Source organism: Mesoplodon mirus, assembly GCF_964341445.2.
Source record: "Mesoplodon mirus genome assembly, chromosome: 5".
NCBI classification, from domain to species: domain Eukaryota; kingdom Metazoa; phylum Chordata; class Mammalia; order Artiodactyla; family Ziphiidae; genus Mesoplodon; species Mesoplodon mirus.
Genome location: NC_138980.1, coordinates 148,465,749 through 148,487,460, shown reverse-complemented (window position 1 = coordinate 148,487,460; position 21,712 = coordinate 148,465,749). Strand labels below are relative to the sequence as shown.

The 21,712-nt window shown below is 39.9% G+C and overlaps 1 protein-coding gene across 5 annotated transcripts; it reads right to left on the bottom strand.

Annotated features, from left to right (window-relative positions):
- Positions 1–2,069: 2,069 nt before the first annotated feature.
- Positions 2,070–21,339, bottom strand: HMGCS1 (3-hydroxy-3-methylglutaryl-CoA synthase 1). 5 transcript variants are annotated; one of them, XM_082621950.1, is made up of 11 exons: positions 21,211–21,300; positions 16,176–16,236; positions 11,056–11,513; positions 10,605–10,730; positions 9,917–10,081; positions 8,369–8,534; positions 7,387–7,557; positions 6,451–6,557; positions 5,198–5,323; positions 4,808–4,971; positions 2,070–3,838 (listed from the first exon to the last, which is right to left on the bottom strand). In XM_082621950.1, the coding sequence occupies exons 3-11, from the start codon at positions 11,501–11,503 to the stop codon at positions 3,749–3,751; spliced, it is 1,563 nt and encodes a 520-aa protein (XP_082478076.1). In that variant the 5' UTR covers positions 11,504–11,513; positions 16,176–16,236; positions 21,211–21,300; the 3' UTR covers positions 2,070–3,748. The 5 variants fall into 5 exon arrangements, with proteins under 5 accessions (XP_082478076.1, XP_082478079.1, XP_082478077.1 ...); XM_082621953.1 differs by having other exon boundaries at positions 21,157–21,260; XM_082621951.1 differs by lacking the exon at positions 21,211–21,300 and adding an exon at positions 20,253–20,406.
- Between the last annotated feature and the right edge of the window lie 373 nt (positions 21,340–21,712).

Genomic DNA, 21,712 nt, shown 5'->3' with positions numbered 1-21,712 from the left:
GGGTGGATGAAAACATAGTAGGCCTTGGTGGGTGTGGTATTGAGTTGAAGTAGGCAGGGGCCAGATCCCTCAGGACTTTGCAAGCTTGAATAAGGAATTTGATACACAGGGTGAGAAGTGCTTACTACTAAGGTAGTCCAGGCAGCCTTCAGGGAGGAAGCAGATCTTGAGCTGAGACCCCAAAGATCAACAAGGTTTTGCTAAGATGGGTCGGAGGTGCTAATTTAATAGCGTGTAAAAAAACCTGGAGGCAAAGGGAAGCTTTTGCAAAATTAGATCAAAACTTTCATTATTTTTACTGTAGATGCCTACACAATGATGAAATAAGACAAAAAAAGTAAAAGGTGAATTCCTTGTTTTTCACTTCTAAACATTTAAAATGAAAATGCATTTTTTATAATTATAAGCTAGAACCCCGATATATAAACTTCCTGAGGATTGGTATTCATAATCTTCATCTCCACAGTACCACGCTTGTAATAGTTTGAGGAGGAAAAAAAAAAATCACAGGTCAACTATTTCCTTCCACCACCAATTAGGAAAAAAATAGGAACCTATGATTTAATTAAGAGCAGTTTCTAGAAATTTTAAAGAAGGTGTTCACTTTTATGTCAAGATTACATAGCTGTAAATTGTTTAAAGATCCTGTTACATTCCTTGCGCTCTTCACTTCCACTTTAGTGTGCCAGGACATTTCAAACAGCAGACAAGAGATAAAGTGTTTCAACTAAGCCACAGGAGGGTCAAAAGGAGCTGTTGCATCTGTTTGAGTTGTCGAGCATTAATCTTTTTTTTTTTTTTTTTTTTTTTTTTTTTTTTGCGAACGCGGGCCTCTCCCGTTGCGGAGCACAGGCTCCGCAGCCATGGCTCACGGGCCCAGCCGCTCCGTGGCATGTGGGATCCTCCCGGACCGGGGCACGAACCTGCGTCCCCTGCATCGGCAGGCGGACTCTCAACCACTGCGCCACCAGGGAAGCCCTGTTGAGCATTAATCTTAAACACACTCATCACTGTTCATGAAGTAAACAAAACCCAGAAGGTGAAAAAAAAAAAGTTAAGTGCACAAATTCCAAAAAGGAGGAGGGGAAGGATAGAATTCTTAAAGCCATATTAATCAGGATCCTAGAATTTGTAGAATTAGAGAACGTTGGCCTCATCTTCTAAATGACCCAGAGATATTGGAAACTGGCCCAGAAAATAAAAGAAATTATTACTAAACATTGAATCTAGACATGACAGCATTATAAAATAGCTGATCAGTACTAGAAAACAATCTGGTTTAATTCCCAAGTCATACAGTCCTAAGAGTTCACAGGGATTGAGATTATCTAGTCCAATATTACTGCCAATGCACAAATTCTCTCTGTAAAACCTCTGGAAGCACCAGCAACCCGAGACCCTCAGGCTGGAAGCTCTAGATGGCAGTTCTATATTGGCTGTAAAATGTGCTTTTAGTGTTTAATTGCCAACCCTTAATCTTACGTTGTTTTTAGGAAAACACAATAACTCTCTTCATAAATATTTATAGTGAAATTCACACATGCTTAGCACCCAATTTGGGAGTTAATTTCTTTGTTTGAAGTATAAGAATGATAAACCATCAGTATAAATTCCTCCATACTAGACAAATAGCTCCTTGAAGGCAAGACCATATATCTTGTAAATCTTTATTTCTGATGGAAGCAGAGTACCTTGCTTATATCAGGTCTGCACATTTTTTGAATAATGAATGAATGAATTAGTGAATTAATGGACTGAAATGAAATGAATGACTGTATTTTAAAACAGCGTATTAGCTTATTTCTTTTTTTTTTTTTTGCGGTACGCAGGCCTCTCACTGTTGTGGCCTCTCCCGTTGTGGAGCACAGGCTCCGGACGCGCAGGCTCAGCGGCCATGGCTCACGGGCCCAGGCACTCCGCGGCATGTGGGATCTTCCCGGATCGGGGCACGAACCCATGTCCCCTGCATCGGCAGGCGGACTCTCAACCACTGCGCCACCAGGGAAGCCCTATTAGCTGATTTCTTGCCTAAACTGTTAGTTCAGGAGGGAAAAAAGAACACTCAAATATCTGAAATATTTCTCTAAAACTTTATTCAAAGTTACTCACCTCCCTGTTACTAAGGTGTACAGTTTATGCTGTGTGCCGTTATTAGTAGACCTGCCCATTGCCGGCAATGGACTTTGAGAAAACCCATTTCCTGACACCCCAAAAGTTAAATTACTCTTTTCAAAACATACCGAACTCCCAATACTTGCAGAAGTATTACATGCACCATTTCCCCATCAATCTTTAAATCTGAACTTAAGTTATTAATCTACATCCGTGGATGTTAAAATGAAGTCATTTTAACAAATTATGACTGTACAAATCAAAACATTGCTAGCTAATATTAGACAAAAAGTATTTTACAAACACTACATTACATATTACCTTGCAATCTGAAACTTACATTTTATACTTGTGTAAGTTTATTTTAGATAACTGAAACGTCACAGAATTCAATGGCAAAGTTTAAAAAATTTAGTTCTGTACATTAGTTCCAACTATCTCTATTTTACAATCTATAAGGCTCATGTCATAGTTCAGCACCAAAAAGATCTACAAAACTGTCTAACCAGTCTTCTTATTTATTCCATATGATGGTTTTTGTTGGTTTTTTTTTTAAGGTGAAAGTCTGAGAAAATGCTTTATATATCCTACTTCCAGACCTTGAGAAGTGGGATACTTTTTGGCCGGTCATACTATGTAAAAACTTCGGTTGTACCTTTTAATTTTCATTGAACAGATACAAAAACCAAAATGGATACTTACAACGTGAGTTTAGGTTGTCAGTCTTTAAGTTGAATTTATAACACTGAAGCATCAGAAATAACCTAATAATAATGCCCTGCCCCTATCCTCCCTTTTTGTTTTAAATTTTTAAAAGGCAGCCATAAAAATGTTTTATTTATTCTTCAAAATAAGGTGCAAAGAAGGATTGCAACCACCAACTTCCTCATACACAACTCCAATAACATCTCAATGTTGTTCCGCAGAATACACCCTGAACTGAGTCAGGAGCAGACCTAGAGCTACATCCGTCTGGTTTTCTATACCAGACGTCTGCTCAATGCCAGCATCTCTCTGTTCACAGTGGTCATTACAGTAACGCATCACTGCTGGCCTGGATTTAAAGCAACGGTTTTTAGAACTAGTGTAACTGTCCCAACTCTTCTCCTTCTTTAGGATTCATAAATTCTAGAAAAAGTATGTCTGTCTTGCCATTTTTAAACAGGGTTTGTACATATCTCATTAAGACCACATTCCTTAAACCAGAAACTTTTTCCAAAAACCACAGGAACTTTCAGTAATCTTGTTTGTTCAAAGTATAAAATTCTTATGTGTTTAAAAAAATTAAAATTGGAGACTAGTACCGCTGCTTTCTTCACCAGAAGTGCACGATTCATCACACTACATTTAAAAACTAAGCTTCATGCATACAAATGGCCAGAGGGGTATGAAGTTTTACAGAGCCCTTAACATCATTCGAGTACATTAAGCATTGGCTAGACCACAACAGGAAGCATGTTAGGAAACCGAGCAAAGAGACTTTCCCAAGAACACGATAATTTTCCAGGCTCCATGTCAGTCACATAAAAATTTAAGCAACATGTAATCCTTTAAAATTGTCCCCAGACAACCCATTCCCCCAACCGTTCCCATACATACCCCCCCACCCTGAAGTCCTCCACCTCACAGAAGTATCTTAATGCTCCCCGTTACTGATGACAGCTGCTTCAGGTTCTGCTGCCGTTGCAGGGAGTCTTGGCACTTTCTTAGCAGGGCTTGGAATATGCTAAAATCAGAAGAAAAGAGTTGTTGCCTCTTAGCGTTTTCTTTAAGGAAGAGTCAAGTTGCTAATTAAAGTTCTAATAGGAAAACTGATAAGAGGGCAACTTTAGAGAGGCTTATGCTCAATATATATTCTATATAACTTTTCATGGAGGGAGCTAAAGATCCATTCTTTACTTTATGGTGAATTTATTATACAATTATCCATGTAGCAAGAGAGAGGAAGGCCACGGAGATCCACCATACCCAGTATTTCACTTGTCACATCTTGTGTTTGCAACTCAAACACCTGTGGTTTGACTTGCTACCTTAAGGAGCAAGACTACGCATTTAGCAAATTTGTGATGAGTGGATAAGATTAATAACTTCAAAGTTTTTAAAGTCCTCAGTTTGAAGCCTGGCTCTGACCCTGGTTAAGTCATTTAACTTTTTTCAGCCTCATCTCTAAAATGGGCACAGTATCATTTAAGTCAAGGGGGTTCTTATAAGGATTAAATTTAAAAATTAAATTAAATTAATTAGAAAATGAAAAAAGGGGCTAGCATGTAACAGGAATTCAAATCATAGCTATTTCTGTTCCTTCTTGACAACTGGAGACAGATTAGACAGTGGGCTGAGAGAAGGGATGTGAGGGGCTCAACACCCTGCCCCTACTTCCTCTCTCACCAAGACACATACCACAGGTGAGCCTTCTCTCTAGATCAGTTTTCCTTTAAATTCTGGTATTGTTAACAAAACCTCGTATTTACTGTGCACTTAAAAATGCGAATCATTTAACTGCAAAGCACTTTATACAACTGGAAAATGGCATAGCTAGAATCCAGTACCAGAGCCCTGGCTCTGAATCACTCTGCTTCATTGACATTCCTTTAAGTTGCTAAATCTCAGTTAGATCCCCTAAGCCCTGAGATCTGGAGATGGAAATTTCTTACCCTGTCAAAGCCCAAGACCAAACACAACGAGCTTTCTTTACCTCAGTTGCTGCACTTGAATGCACAAGCCCTACGCCTTCATCCAAAGTGTCATCATTTGGAGAGGGGCGCCGAGCGTAAGTTCTTCTGTGCTTCTCATCTACTCGAACTAGGTACCATGTTCCTTCAAAGAGTGAGTCTATGGAACTCTGGGGAATATAGCTGACTAAAGGAAAGGTGGAGAATGTGAAAAATTAGTTATGACATACAGCTCATCTGGTAATAAAACTAAAGATAAAAGTTGCTATTTCCCCATAATTTTCACCAACATCAGGTATGTACCGAATACCGCCTGGATATCTGGACATACTAATCTGATACGTAACATGTTTAATGTTATTAGAGCCCTCCAATAGGCTTCTGGGTATGTATTAACAATTTAATATTTTTACCCAAGTGATGAGTGTCCTCTCGGAGCTTCATGTTTTCAGCAAAGACATCTGGTGCCACGCAAGTTCTTGAGTCAAGCCTTGATTTAAGATCACATAAGCTCGCTATTATTTTATCAAGAGCAGACCCTAAAATAGCAAATAATTCCAACATTAAAAGACTAAAAATAGCATGCCCCAAAGCCTGAACAAAATGTTGCCAAACGAAAAAAACAACTTTGCATTTTTTCAGAACTACTGGCTATTGTTTAGTTAAAAGATAAGCTGTTATTTATTTGGCACAGCTTCCGTTGACCTCTGACTAAACGTTTGTTCCGTATCAGCCAGCAGACAAGCTAGGAAACAGGTGGGATTTGAAACTATAAATAACTTGTCTATAGTCAACCTACAGTACAGTTTTAGAGTAATGCCAAGTCTTCCATCAGTTTTTCTCCATATTTTTGCTCCTCCCTGCTCAGGGAAGGCACAAAAGTGTCCTTAAATACAGCTAAGACCATACCCTTATAAACATTAGACAACTCAGTAACTAATTAAAGTTCTAATAGGAAAACTGATAGAGGGTAACTTTAGAGAGGCTTATGCTCAATATATATTCTATATAACTTTTCATGGAGGGAGCTAAATATCCATTCTTTACTTTATGGTGAATTTATTATACAATTATCCATGTAGCAAGAGAGAGGAAGGCCACGGAGATCCACCATACCCAGTATTTCACTTGTCACATCTTGTGTTTGCAACTCAAACACTTGTGGCTCGACTTGCTACCTCAAGGAGCAAGACTATGCATTTAGCAAATGCCAACAACAAGAAATGACCTGGTATTATTCACTCATATGATCAGACTCAATCATTGTTGTGAAGACTCAAAAGCCACCTGCCTTAAATAGGTATACTTCCCTTTCTCTACCTACGTCCCCTGGCTACATATCCTTTAAAAATGAGATAAAAGAGAAAATAAAGTTACTTGCCAAAGAAGGAAAAGTCACACTATGTCATTAAAAAAAAAGAAGTTTCAGCTGATTATACATTTTTTTTCTGACTTGGAAGGAAGGAAAGATATTCTGACTCAGACATAATCCTGCCCTTTACCCAGTTAAGGCAGATTTCTGGAGAGTATGTTGAAAGAAGTAATGAAGATTAAAATGTCATAATCATCTACGGGACAGATTCAAGCACTCACTTGAGAAACCTGCTAAGTCAACCTTACCACAGTAGGCTCTCAAGACATTCTTGTTGAAAGACTCAGCATGTACCTGGTGTGGCATCTTGTGTAACTTTGAGGGAGTACAGAGTGGCAGCTAGACCAGAACCATAAGAGAACACACCAATCCTCTTTCCTGCCAGCTGCTGAGGTGAGTACCTGTGTAGGAGGGAAAAAAACATTAAAAAGTTTAACTGATCCAACTACAATGGGTGGAAAACCACGAGTTGGAATAAAATTCATCCTAAGCCTAGGGATCTAACCTAAAGCTTTACTATTACAGTAAGCTAACTGAAAACAAGAATTCTCATCTCTCTGGGAATGATGGGGTTTTTGAAAGTTATCATGTCCTAATATAAGTTATTTGCCAACTGGGGTTCAACTGTAGGTCGAGAATAATAAAACCAGGACTTCCCTGGTGGTGCAGTGGTTAAGAATTCACCTGCCAATGCAGGGGACATGGGTTCAAGCCCTGGCCTGGGAAGATCCCATATGCTGCAGAGCAACTAAGCTCATGTGCCACAACTACTGAGACTGTGCTCTAGAGCCCGCAAGCCACAACTACTGAGCCCACGTGCCACAACTACTAAAGCCCACACACCAAGAGCCCGTGCTCCACAACAAGAGAAGCCACCACAATGAGAAGCCTGCGCACTGTAGCCCCCGCTCGCCGCAACTAGAGAAAACCCGTGTGCAGCAACAAAGACCCAATGCAGCCAAAATAAATAAATAAATAAATTTATTTAAAAAAAAAAAGAATAATAAGGCCATGAGAACAACAGCCAGGAAAGCAAGTATGAAATTAAATACTCTGGAATAATTGTAGCCTCATCCCATATCTCCTTCAAGTCAATAGACAATAGGCTAGAGAGCCTGGAAATAAAATACCATTCTGCGACCTGCCACCAACATGCCTGACACCAGATCTGGTCTTAGAAATCTAACATCTCCGAACGAGGGGAGTGAATCAGCAGAAATTTATACTTACTGTGCAAGAACAGAAGCAAGGGAGCCATACACTGAAGATGTGTACATATTTCCATTTTGATTTGACACAAGCAAAGATGCCTTTGTTTTCTGATTGAAGAGTTCTGAACTAGCCTTCATAAATGCCTTTTCTACATCTCTATCGAAGTAGGTATCTTCTAACTTAACATCCCTGAAAGATTTAGAAAAAAGAAAATCTTGCAGTATTCAAAGACTGTATTTTTATTATATTACTTAGTGGACCTAACTATAAGTGTGTATGATTCTGATTTCCCATTTATTAAAAACCAAGTAGCAGTATGCTAATTGCTAGGTAAGATATAACAGTTGTACATATATGGTCCTTTTTCTGAAAGGTTTTTTTTTTAATCAAATTAGAACAACATAATTCTAATGGGTTAATAACCCACTAAAGCTGTCATCACCAAACAGAATATACTACTATTTGAAGTCCATAATAATGTCCATTTAGTTAGAAAAGTCACATTATAGGAGCCAAGTCTTAAAAAGTTGAATAGAATTTTATCAGAGGGAGAAGAGACACAGGAAAGGAGAAACAGAATGAGTTTAACAGGTATAGCATACTAGGAGGCCCTAGAAGTGGGGAAAACGTGGAAGGAGTATGAAAGCAGATGTCAGCAGTGGCTATGTGCAGGATGGATATGGGCACAAGGGCTTGGGAGAGGCAGGGAGAAGAGTTAAGAGGCTGCTGTATAAATACAGGCACTTATGGGGCTATGTTATCATGGTGACAATGGCAACAGATCTGAAAGGAGGAAATCAGAAAATCTGAGTAGAAATGACTAAAGAATTCATGTAGGTAAGCGACCCCCTCTCTGGGACTCAGCTTCTTCATTGATTACATAAATACGTTAGACAAGATGACTTCTCTTGACTAAAATTTTCATGTCTGTACAAATATTGGTTTAACAGATATAAAAAATACTCTCACATAGAAGGGAAAATATCATAATTCCTCTTACCCAAAGGCTTCCAGGCCACTATAGATACTATTTTTATCTCTGTTCTGGTCATTAAGGAAGTCATTCAGCAACATCCGAGCTACAGATTTCTGAACCAGTTTACAATAGGGTGAGTGGAAGATCATGAAACCAAAATCATTCAAGGTGAAATCTCTATCATTTCCCTCTGAAAGAGAAATCCAAAGAAATTATGAAATTCATTTAAGCCACTAACTTTTGAAGTTTGATTTTAGAACAGGGCTGGGATGTTTTTATATCTTTAAGCAGCAACCAAAAATACACTGTATAATGAAATATCTCTATATTTAAAAATGTTTATCAAAAAGACGTCTAGAAATAGAACAATACACACTACTGTATTACTGGTTTTCAAACTGAACTATCACAACCCATTAGTGGGTTGTGTAATCAATTTAGTGGGTCAGGGCCAGTATTTTTTTTTTTTTTTGCGGTACACGGGCCTCTCACTGTCGTGGCATCTCCCGTTGCGGAGCACAGGCTCCAGACGCGCAGGCTCAGCAGCCATGGCTCACGGGCCCAGCCACTCCGCGACATGTGGGATCTTCCCGGACCGGGGCACGAACCCGTGTCCCCTGCATCGGCAGGCGGACTCTCAACCACTGCGCCACCAGGGAAGCCCCAGTATTTTTTTTTAACCTTAATAATTAAGAGGTTTTTGTTTGTTTGTTTTTGTTTTGTTTTTAATGAAACAGACTAGAGTAGAAAATAGCAAACTGTATAACCCACAGCATGGGCAGGAAATTTCATGACACTTCGGTTTCCATTTAACTGCACATACAATGTAAAGTATACTTTTTACTGTGGGTCCTAATAAAAAGTTAGAAAATCATTGTATTGTTAAATACTGGCAAACAGTATGATATTTTACATACTTCAAGAATGCTTCTTATGCAAAGCCACTATGTTACCTAATATCTGTTATTGAATATTATTTTTACCCCTCTCTCACAAACCCTATAAAGCAAAGTTGGACTATGGAAAAAGCATACTTTATATGATATTGTGTGTTTTAATAGCATTAATTCAAATACTGTCCTTCTCAGTACCTTAAGAGCTTTCTCAGGGTTAAAGATGGAGACTGATGATGACACTAAAAAAGCAAGTATGAATTCACAGGTCAAGTGCAAAAAGACTATGTGGGCAGGGGGATCACTTCGGTATAATTTATTTTCATTAGAGTTTTCTTCGGATCACAGTTGCAAACTAAAACCTTGTGAGAATACCTCTCTCAGAATATGTACAAAATTCAAGTTACTTTCTTTTACCCTATTTTTGATTTTCTTACTGGGGGTAAGTCATCCTAAGTATTTTTATAGAAATACACTACATTGGGAAAGTCTACCTGTTCTCTTAAATTACACATTCCCAGAAACTATGGGAAAACTATGCTATTTGGTGGGTGAGAAAGAAATGGTTTAAGGAGACACTAATGAAGGATGCCCAAGAAGTAGTTTCTCACTAAAGACAGTCAGCACATTATACTGCCCTCACCAGATACCAAAACCAAGGAAAATAGATAAAGCCCACCTTTCTGCCACTGGGCATAGATCTTCTTGCGGTAGACAGAATAGCAGCGGTCTAATGCACTGAGGTAGCACTGAATGGATAGTTTTCCATCCACTATAGGATATTCAGAAAGCATATCAGGCTTGTAAAAGTCATAGGCATGTTGCATATGTGTCCCACGAAGTCCTATTAGAACAAAAAAGAAAGAGGTCCATGTATCTCTGCCTTCTGATGTATGTTAGGAAGCATATTGCATCATCTGGGAACTTCCCTTTAATCTAGTCAACTCACTACTCACAGAATAGAAGTCACAAGGTGAAACCAATATGTAATTCAAATGAAACATAACAATATCCATGGACAGGCCTAAGACTCTTTTGATATACAACATTTTATGCAAGTTTCATATACCTAACCAGGAGATCATAACTGCTCTACTGAACTGAAAACAAATTATTGTATGACTATGGGTAAGTTACGTCTCCCAGTTATTACTTAAACCCTACTTAAACCCATTTTACTCCTCTGTAAAGTGGGGATGACATCACTTACCTCATACAATTGCTATGAAGACTAAATATGATAATACATAAAGCACTTAGCAGGTAGTGCCTGCATTGAATGAACACCAAGTACTAGCTTCTATTTTTGTTTTCAAATTTCTCAGCATATTGTACAAATAAAAAAAAATGCTTTCCCAGACACTCACCTCGTTCAAAAATTAAAGGAGCGTTAGGCCCAATTAGCATAGCAACAGCTCCAACTCCACCTGTAGGTCTAGCATTTCCTGTGGCATATACAGCAATATCCCCTGCAACTACCATGGCATACCGTCCTGAAAAATATTTTGTATTAGTATACAAGAATGTGATCAACACTCTAAACATCATACATAGAAACTGAATCTGTTATATTTTCCCAGAATATCCTTTCCCCATCTTTGGTAAAGAAAAAAAATATTCTGACTAAATTTTGATAGATAATTTTGCCTACATGATAAAGGTAACCAATTCATAATTCAGATAAGCTGAAAGTCACAGCTAGCTTTCTGAACATGTTCAAACAAGCATAACTGGTAAGTTTGCATATGGCACTAATTAAAGGTCATTTGGGCGTTTTCATCTTCAAGGAGAGTTTCTTTGGAACAATATGTAACATACCATCCCAAGAGCTGGACTCAATCCAGTTAACAGCATTGAAGACAGCAGCTGTGCCTCCATAGCACGCATTAGTTGTGTCTATTCCTTCTATATCTGTATTCCCAGACTCTTCAAAGAGCTGCATCAAATTCGTCTTCACTGACTTTGATTTGTCGATGATTGTCTCTGTTCCAACTTCTAGCCGCCCAATGCAATCATAAGAAAGGCTATTTCTCTCCATAAGATTCTGGACCACAGTCATGCAAAGAGAGTTGATATCTTCTCTATCTGTGCAGAAGCCCATCTTGGCCTGGCCCAGGCCAATAGTATACTTTCCAGCATCTACACCATCATATTTTTCCAACTCTGCTTGATCAACATATTGAGAAGGAAAATAGATCTCAAGGGCAACAATCCCCACATCTTTTGGCCAGCAGGCTTCTGCGTTCAAAGGAAGTGACCCAGGCATGGTGAAAGAACTTTAGAAAGAAAAACAGAAAAAACATTGCTGTAGATTATAGGTTGCAAATTGTCAAGTTCAAACTTGAGAAATCAACATTGAGATTTTCATTATCACCTAAAGTATTAATTTCTAAGTTTAGTTTACTTAGGGAGTCAATTTTAATATGTGGAAGTAGTAATTATAGTATGATAATTATCATTAGTATGATAATTATTCTATAATGGAGTTATTATTAACTCCATTATTATTTAAAATTATCATCTTTTAGGGACTGCCCTGGTGGTCCAGTGGTTAAGACTCTATGCTTCCCCCGCAGGGGGCACGGGTTCAATCCCTGGTCGGGGAACTAAGATCCTGCATGCCGCAGGGCAAGGCCAAACAAAACAAAAAAATTATCATCTTTTAGAAAGGCTTGCAATTATTCAGAGCTGGATATATTTAGATTTAAAATATGATTATTAGAAGTAAAGAAAACTCAAATAAGATTCTTCTATGTTGTAAAGAACTATAAGATAAAATACAATGACAATTTAGTAATATGGCCCACAAATCAGAAGTCAAGTATCTGATCTATTCCTGGCCCCTCAAAAAGTTTTTAAAAAGTCATTCATTCATTTATCATAGGTATATTGGTTATTCATAGCTATTGACTTTATGGGACTTTAAAACTGTTAGATCAAACAATATTGCAGTCCTTATTGATCTAAACAATACCAGTAAGTAGAAAAGCCACACTGTCAAGTCTACCATAGCAATCTACTCAAGGCCCCTGCTATTATAATCCCAGCTTTCCAAAGAAGCCTCCACCCAGAACCCAGATGATTAAAATTTAAAGCAAAGGCAAGTTCCTGGACCCATAACAGGTCAAAAGTCAATATGCTATACTTTCTACAGCTGGTGTATAGGCAATAAATGATCATAAAATCACAAAGTTATCACTTAGCTTCTAAATCAGGCAAAAAAAACCCCAAACAGATTCAAATTTGAAAACTGATAATCCACACATTATTTGTGTGGCATCTTAGATAACACCTCTTAAAACAACCCTTTCTGTTTTAAAAAGGGCCTTAAAAAGTTGGAATGTTTTGCCACACTGTAAACTAGTGTCTAGATTTATTTACCAACAGTAAAAATAAAAAAGTGCTAGCCACTCAAGAGTGTTGCTATGGCCTATGGATAAGTCACATAACCTATCAGAGCCTCAATTTCCTTAGAGGTTGTATCAATCAGAAAAAGAGAAATTATTCTAGATATTTCTAACAGAGGAGGATTTAATACAGGGAAATGGTTACCAACTTGTTGGCTGGGCTAGAGAAGCAAAGGGGAGGAAGGTGGCTACTACCCAGACCCCATGAGCTCACATTCCTACTGAGGCTGCCAGAGCTCCTGGTCCCAGCACCTCTGCTGCTGAGTTAGAGCCAAAGCCCCCCACTCTTGCTGCTGCTGCCACTGACAAAAGGCAAATCCTGTATCTATGTCATTTGTCCTCTGCCACTCTGCCAACTCAGGTGTAGCATTAGGGATAATGAAATTACAGACTATTGCCATAGTGCGTTGCTAATTACTGAAATCTTGAGAAAATATCTAAAGCAGAGAAGCTGTCCTTAAATCATGAGATCTACCTTAGCCCACAGGTTATCAAGGTATGAGTATATTAAAACCTGAGAAATAAGCACCTGGAAATATAATCACAAGATCTAAGTCAAAGGTCTTAAGAAAATCTTCCTTCTAAATACAAGAATTTTTCGTGAAAATTTTGTTTCAATTATTCACACATATCCTGGGTTGCAACTGTGGATTCCTTACTGAGGGTCATAGTCAGAAAAGTTTGAGAGTCACCATTTTACAGTCACTGGTGCTCTGTGGAGAATGGATCTGAGTTAGGAAGCTGATACTGAAGCCCAATGAGATGTAGGTCATGAAATAGATCAATTACTACATGAAGAGTAAAGGAACAGCTTCAAAAAAATATGGAAGCAGAAAATTGGCAGAAATTGTGACTGACTAGATAGTAGGAAAAGGATGAAGTACTGAGGATGACTTCAGATTTCTAGCCTCCACTGTTTTATTTCTTGACAGAATCACTCACTGTCAGATACACAAGTGAACAGAGAAGCACCTCTCCACTTTGTCCTATCTTTCCCGTTCCATGCAAACCCATCAATTTTACGATAATCTAAACTTTGCTACACGGAAGTTGAAATGAAGACATAAAGGGACTATCTAATATGTCATGAGGCAGATTCTAAGTTTATAGTAAAATAGGTTAAAGTCCTCTGCATAGTCCACAGAAAAAAACTCAACTAGTGTCAAAAACAAAAACACAGTCCATATACTTATAGAAGAACCCCTCCTACGTGCTACCCTTTAAGTCACCAAAGCAGAGGCAGTAGGATTAACTACCTTCCCAGCCTTTCCCACAAGGTCAACGTTTACATTCTTTTCAACTCTTCAAACCGCTCTAAACATGCTGAGGACAGTATAATTTTCCCTGGCTGGCCCAACAGCTTGCAGTGCTGTTGGAAATAAAATGGACAAATATATATATAATCTTCTGAAGATATAAACCAGTTTATGAAAAGCCAGAAAGAAGGCTTTAATTCCAGAATTACTCCATATTTGCCATAATCTAACTAGCTCTTATCAGTCACTGCTATATGGTACTTACTAAGTAAGGTGTAACTCTATTTTTAAGCCTCCTAGAGTTAAATAAGTGACTTGTTTCATTTGGGGGGAAAAAAAGGGGAGCTAAACTAAAATAGCCCATACCCATCAAAGCGACTCATGAAAGCAAATCATGACTCTGATCTTGATGTGGAAAAAATTTTTACATTGTCTAACTCAGTCAACATTGCTCGTTCTCTGAGGACTTTTGACGGCCAAGGTGTTTTCATTACATTCCTGGTAACACACCATCTAATTTGAAATATTTACCTTTTGGTTGAAATTGAGGGAGAGTGAGAAAAGTAGAAAAAAAGAGGGAAATTAATACAGGGAGTAATTGCCTTCATGGCATTTTGAACAACAAAAAGATTGATATAGTTTAGGGTCTATAATCTTTACTTTTAACTCTCCTGTGTGCGCTCTTATGTTGTGCTCTCAAATGCTCTCTGAAGTAGGCCAGAAAAATTAGAAAAAGAGAAAAAAAAGGCCAGCTAAAGACCTGGTATGTTCACATTATGGCATTAACTTTAGTCAAAGAATGATATATTCTGGTTAATTCACTATCCTAAATATCACAAAAATTTTCTAAATAGAATACAGTTTAAACATCTGACAGTTAAAAAAATTACCTGCATGTATTCTTAATCTTTTGCTGATAAAAACAGTACTTCATGATTTTTCAGAGCATTGTGTTCACAATTAAAAAAAAAAAATCTAAGCAGGATAATGGGGATTCTGTATTTCCAATAAAAAGATGTAAATATTCTTTTTAAATTTCATCTTTAAAAAGGAAGAGAAAGGTACACTTTTACCACAGAACTCTGTAAACCTTCCAAAGCTATCTTCCAACAAGTACCAACAGAAGACTCCCAAGTCTGTTCTCCTAAAGTGAAGGCTCACCCCCACTGGTGGACAAAAGGAGCTCCAGGTCCTACTTCCAGAGTTGGCAAAGCAAGATAATATAGAAGCCTTGCCTTGTTAACAATTTCTGAATGCTTCCTGCACGGGAGGACACAAAAGGGACCAATATGATCCCCTGAGAATCTTTTAAATCTGTGAATGAAAGACAACTGGAGAAGGAAAAGGATAAAGAGAAAAAAAAAAAGGCAAAAAAGCAGAGAAATCAGCTGAGGATGCTGATGCAAGGGCAGCACTTACCTAGCTCCTCAGGGCTCGTCAGGGAGGGACTTCGGCATCGGTCCCCAGAGCCTCCTAACTGAGCTCTCTGCCTCCATCTCTCCCCGGTCCTATGCTAACCTTTCTAAAATGCACATCCGAGCTTTGATAAGATGCTATTTAAAACTATTCCAAGTTTATCCTCTATTATTTAAAGTCAGCCTCCTCGCACTAGAAAGGCGCTTCTAGAAAGCAAGAAATGTACCCATTCGTCTTTGTGTCCCTAGTACCCAGCCCAATGCTTGGCATATGATGGAAGCTGGATGTTGAATAAATGAGACCCTACTAGCCTTCTAATCTAAAATTACTAACAACCATAGGAAATCATAAAACTGAAGCATGAAAAAAGCAGACTCATAAGAGGAGCTTCATGGTAATACAAGACAGCAATAGCTGCAAATAATTAGATTATTGGTTCAAACACGTTTGTAACCACTGTCCAATCTTACATAAACATTCAGTCTACAGCCCTGATGGGCATCTTTCGAGGCTGTAATTCAGAAAGCACTATTGGCATACATGCTTACCCGTGATTGTTTCTGACTAAGCAGTTTATACGGTTACATTTTATTATCTAGAGTTTTTTTCTCTTATGAGTGAACACTAATTTTTAAAATTAGTTTCCAGATTTTAAACATTAGTCTAATAAACACAAAAGCAGACAGTTTCCTGAAGCATTATGGCATTAACTAATATTTAAAGACAAGGTATAATCCTATAATGGGTTTTAAGAATGTGTGGTGTACACAAATGGTTATTTGTCTTAGGATAAAAATTAAATTTCCCCCTTCCATTAGAAAGGAACACTTTCCTTTAGCAGCATGACAAGATGCCATACCTGTGTGAGGGATAAAGAACGGCAGTCTCCAGGTCTGTCACTCTGTTTCCTCCTTCAGGCACTAGGAATTTCAAATAAGAACCTCTTTTAAAGTCATAAATCACCACACAAATTCAAATAATGACTCCAATTCATAGTGAGTTAAAATAAACATTGCCTTGTCCAATTACATTAAGTAGAACAGAGTTTGACTTTGCTTAGAAAAAATGGTACTTAAAGCTTAAAACACTTTTTTCTCCTTATCTTATTAGCTCTTGCAGTGGTAGGTTCAGTCCTGGTAATGCACTGATATGAGTAGGTTCATATCACTGATTCAGGCTTTAAACCAAACATGATGCTGGAAGAGTTGTGGTCTTCTTTACGAAATTAGGGTTTTCAAGAATTGGGGGAAAGGAATATAAATGAGTTAGTTGTTCTAGGCTAATAAAGTTCTGGAGTAAAGAGGCTTACACATTCAAGAGCTTGCTCTGCACTTGGGAGTTTGTGACTTGAACAATTTGTGCCTCTTTGAGCTTCAATTTCCTCATCTGTAAAATGGAGCTAATACCTGCCCTCCCAGTTCGTTGTGAAGGATGGTTGAGAAGATAAAATATGTGAATAATATAAAGCATTTACTATTATCCTAGCTCTTAGTATTTTTCAAACAAAATATGTATCTTTCTAGCAAGACCTAATTATCTTCATTTATTTAATTAAGGAGGATTAATTAATATCGCTCCTAGTTTTCAACATGGTCACTTTCACCTGCCCCAACCTTTCAGAAAGTGACTTTCCCCTCAGTGCTTGGTTAAAAAGGTAGGTATTTGATATCAAGACCAAGGAGCATTAAGCTTTATCATCATTTAAATTATGTGGAAACAAAATTATGCGGAAACAAAATGCTTTGGAGCATTTTCCTCAGTCCACCTGTTTTGAAGGGCTGTTACTTCAGACAACAGTTCCTGTTTAACGCAAACAATTAATTACCTTTGTTCTCTATTTAATTGTTGGTGAATATAGCATCCGCCCTTGCCTGATTAACTGGAGACTACCCTCAGCTGCTGTTAGCAAAGCTTTACTTCTTTTACCCGATTAGATCACTTAAGAGCTTAGAGACTTAGTTCCTTTCCCTTCATTAAGTTTACCACCCCCATCCCATAAATCGATCCTGAGGTTTGTGGGAAAAGACTTCCATATTCCAAAAAACCTCTGATTCCAGGATGATATATGTACATTTTGAGAAAATAACTTTTTGTTCCTTATTCTCTCAAATTATCCCTTTGTAATCTGCAAATTAAGCATTCCATGGGGACTAGTTCTCGCTGGTGGAGGGGGGCGGGGACATGATTCCTTTTTAAGTGTTGAGACTATTTAAATAACTTAATAATATTTCTTCTTGAAACCACATTTGCATATGCATTTGACACTATTTTCATCAAGGACATTTCTCCTGAACTGCCAATATTCCCTCTTTCAATTTTGATTATTTAAATTGGGGAGGGAGGTTAGGTGGGAAGGCAGAGAGAACAGGAGGGAGAAGGGAGAGAGAGAACTCCAGCGCACAAAAGAAAGCAAAGAAAGACAGAAGAAGAAAGAAGACTCACAGAGGACTGCCATGCTACTTAAGCTCTCAGGAGAAAGAGAGGCCTGGAGTCCAGGAAAGGAAATGGAGCAATAAATAAATGCCACTTTGGAGAAGAGTCAATCAGAAAGGGATTAGGCTTTCCATTCTCTTCTGCAATTGCTAGGAGCGTTCTCTATCCTGACTAAAACAGCAGTGCTGAAGTCTCAAGCACGTCATCAGCTTATTTCTAACAGAAGGTCTTTTCAGAGCAAGTGATAGAGGGAAGCAGCGTGGCTCAGAAAGCAGTTTATGAATCACAAGCGGCTGCGCAGGTTATCACAAAGCATGTTTGGAGGAGACTCCTGAGCTGAAATATAGGCGTTTCGAGTTTGGCAAAGATTAAAACTGAAGAATGACAAGACTGTCTAGGGCCAACCAACTTTCTCCTGGGGTTTATTCAGTGTTCTGAATTCCTCTTTCTGGCTCCCTCGTTAGCCTTGATTCAAACAAATGGTCAGAGAAGTTCACCCAGTACCCATTTTGGTACACGATAAACCACAAGCAGTTACCTGCTGATCTTTTTCACTATTACAGGAGAGAAATCCAGGAATCCTTTTTAACTGAGAATGAGCCTTTCCTCCTTAGGAGCAAGCAAGCAAAACTACTGTTAGGAAAGCCTTGCCCACGCCTGTACAACTCTGGTCTAGTTCCCTAAGTAAAAATCACAGACACCCTGCCTCCCCCCAGAGGGACTGATCTGCTTATCAGAGATTCTACTCATATTTCAAGGTCCTGTTTTAAGCTCCCTCTTCCAGGAAGGTTTCCTAGAGCTTTCTAATCAGGGCCCTGCACTCCTACAGCAGGTATGTCATTCACACCCACACTGAAGCCTTCATATTCTACTCTCAATGGAAAACTAGTTATTGGCAGTCTTCTTAAGAATACTGGATACTTAGCCTCCTATTGGGAGAAGGGCTATATTTTGATTCTTTTGAAATCCCTTTTAGACCTTGGAGTAAAGGGCACACAGAATTGCTATTTTTTGAGGGGCTGAATTTGGAGTTATAATTAGAGGGAAAATCTTTTAGATTCAAGTACTCAATAGCAGCAGCCCTCATTAGTGAGTTCTTTTCACTATCACTTTTAAGATGAGCTGCAGCACTAACCAGCGTCCAGAAGTTTAAGAAAATTGGCTTTCTACTGCTGCTGTTCAAAGCAAATGGTAGGTTTCAATTATTCCTTGAAAGACGTAAGGAGTTCAAATAGCATCAGAAGAGAACATTTGTCGGTCTTACAATCATTCCCAAATGCACACACGCCCAACCACGAACCCTGCAAAGATGAAGCCTGTGAGCTTTGGAAGATTAGCTTCTCCTCTACTGCTCTTACTACACTCAGTTAACAGCAAGTGGACATCACCACAAGCTAAGCATTAGGGTGACTAAATTATTAAGAATTGAGTCCTACCACCCTCACATTAGATTGGGTAACATGTTTTCAATCTAACATTTTTTATCTATATGTCTTGAGAAACAAAAATATCGCACCCTTCTATGATATTTGGTTTTCTTAATAGCCCAGCATAAAATTATGACTCTATATCCCTTTCCAAATGAAACTAAATAGAGATTCTGATATATAGCCCATCAAGCTCCTCCATCCACAACCCCAATGCATCTCCCTGCATTCAGTTCCACTGACTTACTACTGTTTTAAATAATGCTAGGGTACCCAGGAAACACACATTACACCCATATTAGGGTTTTGCATTTCCTGTGAGAAAAGCTATCTAAAATCTCAATCAAAAAAAATCTCAAAATCAATCCCACAGTTAAGAGAAACAAGATGTAAAAGCACCCTGGAGGAATATTTAAGAAAAAAACAAAATGAAAAAACAAGGCCCAGGATTAGTCTAACAGATGACGTGGCCTTCTATGGCCCTAAACATAATAGCATTTAGCTCTCCCCATCGGAAACACCTTCTGAGAACTAGGGTTACTGACTAAACTAGAATTGAACTGAACTAAACTGGAACTGATTTACGGGCAAACTTACAAACTTAGGAGAGAGACCTACAAAGTTTAGACACACAGAAAAGAAAGTCTTTCTCCTTTCCCATAAGATATGCTATCCCTGCCCTCCGTATCCACAGAAAAATAACTGAAATTTTAAACATAAAGAACACAAACTGCTTAGATTTGGCACAGATACAGGTTAAGGACTTTCAATTAGCCTTCTAACAAATCTGTGCAATAAAAGTCCGAACTCCACCTCAGAAGGAAAAATCTGCTAACTATACGGGAACTTCCATTTGTCTCAATCTTGTCATTTACCTTGCCATTGTTTTTCATGATTCATCCCTGAAATAGAGCACATGTTACTCAGCAGCAGCCAGAACACATCATCCACTGCAGCAGTTTGGCAAGAGCATCAGCAGGAGGGAAGAGTTGCAGCAGAGGTGAGCAAAGAAGCCTGTGATGTGCTAAACCAAGGCCACAGGGCAAGCAGGACCAGCAGGGCCAGCCTCACTTTACCTGTTGTCCAAATCTCTCTCTCCTCCAGGGTGGGTCAGAGTAATTCTTTCTCTACCACTGGTCACGGCAGAACACACGTTTTTCAAAGATTCCATATACCAAGCTTTGAAATGTCCTTGGTTCAACCCAAACCTATTGTGGGTGAAGACCCTGTGCTTGCCTGCCCATTACATCATCATAGCAAGTCCGGCTGGTCCTGAGGCTACTGGCAGGAGGGAGATACGGAATTTCAAAACACCGAGGAAACCTATATATATATATCTTAATGGGCATTAAAAATATGGAGGCGGGAAGGTGGGAAGCAGGAATCTGATATCTGAAGCAAGCACAGACCGAAGCAGTCAAGAGCTCAAAGTACTCAGCCAGGTTAAACCACGGTTATGATGCTTTCTCGCACCTGAGCTAGGGACGAAGAGTAATGCTGCCCACCTCCCTTTCTCCCCGCAACTCTCTATCTGTGGCAGGAGGACACACCCCCTGCCAACCTACAAGCCTCCATCTAAGCGTGATCTTCCCCATCCTTCGGCGTCCACCCCTAAGCCAAGGCTCCGGGAACACCCTGACAGTCCAACTTCTTTCTCGTCCCCCCTCATGTGGCGCCCCCCTTCCCCTCAAGGCGGTCACAGCCACTCCCCTGGCACCTCCAGCTCCTATGTCATCAGAAGCCTAGTCCTCAATGCCCTCTCTCCTTCTCCCCTCTGCGACTCGCCTGCCCACATCACTGGCCCCGGCCCCTCCTAGGACCCACCGCGGTCGGCCCCAGGTCCCTGACAGGGGAGGCCCTACACGGCCCCCGCTCACGGTGCCCCATCCTCCCGAGCTAAGTCCACGCCTCAGCCCAGACCCTGACGGAGCCGGAGCTCCTTCGGGCCTAGTCAAGGACATGGATCCGCTGGGCCCTCACCCTGCTCGCAGGGCCTCAGCAGCCCAGGTTTCTTCCTCCACTCGGGACACTCACCGAAATGTGAGCGGGCGGTGGCCGTGGAAAAGGAACGACCAACGAAGATGCAGTCCACGGCGCCTCCCCTCCGCCACCAGCTTTATAGCCGCCGACCCACCAGACTCCGGCACGGCCCGGAGTCCGTGGGAGGCGGGACCGTGGCCCCAGTAGCCAATCGTGGCCGGCAGAGTAGGCCGGTAGCGCCCGCCTCCCAGTCCGGTTGCAACCAATCCGAAGGAAACTAGAGGCGGGCGCTCGCTGGGGTTTTCCCTCGTGGCTGGAAGGGCGGGGGAAGGGGCGGGGTCAAAGCCGGAGGGCCGAGGAAGTGGGGTGAGAGAGTGACGTGTGGTGGCCCGAGAGCCGGCCTACCAATGACAGAGCAGCGAGAGACGGCGAGAGCCAACGGGAGCGGAGTGAGAGGTTCTCCGGCCAATTGGAAACCAGTTAGAGGAGATGTGAGCCAATGAGGCCTCCACGTCCCACCACTGGGGAGAGATGGTCAAGTGTGGAAGGCAAGTTG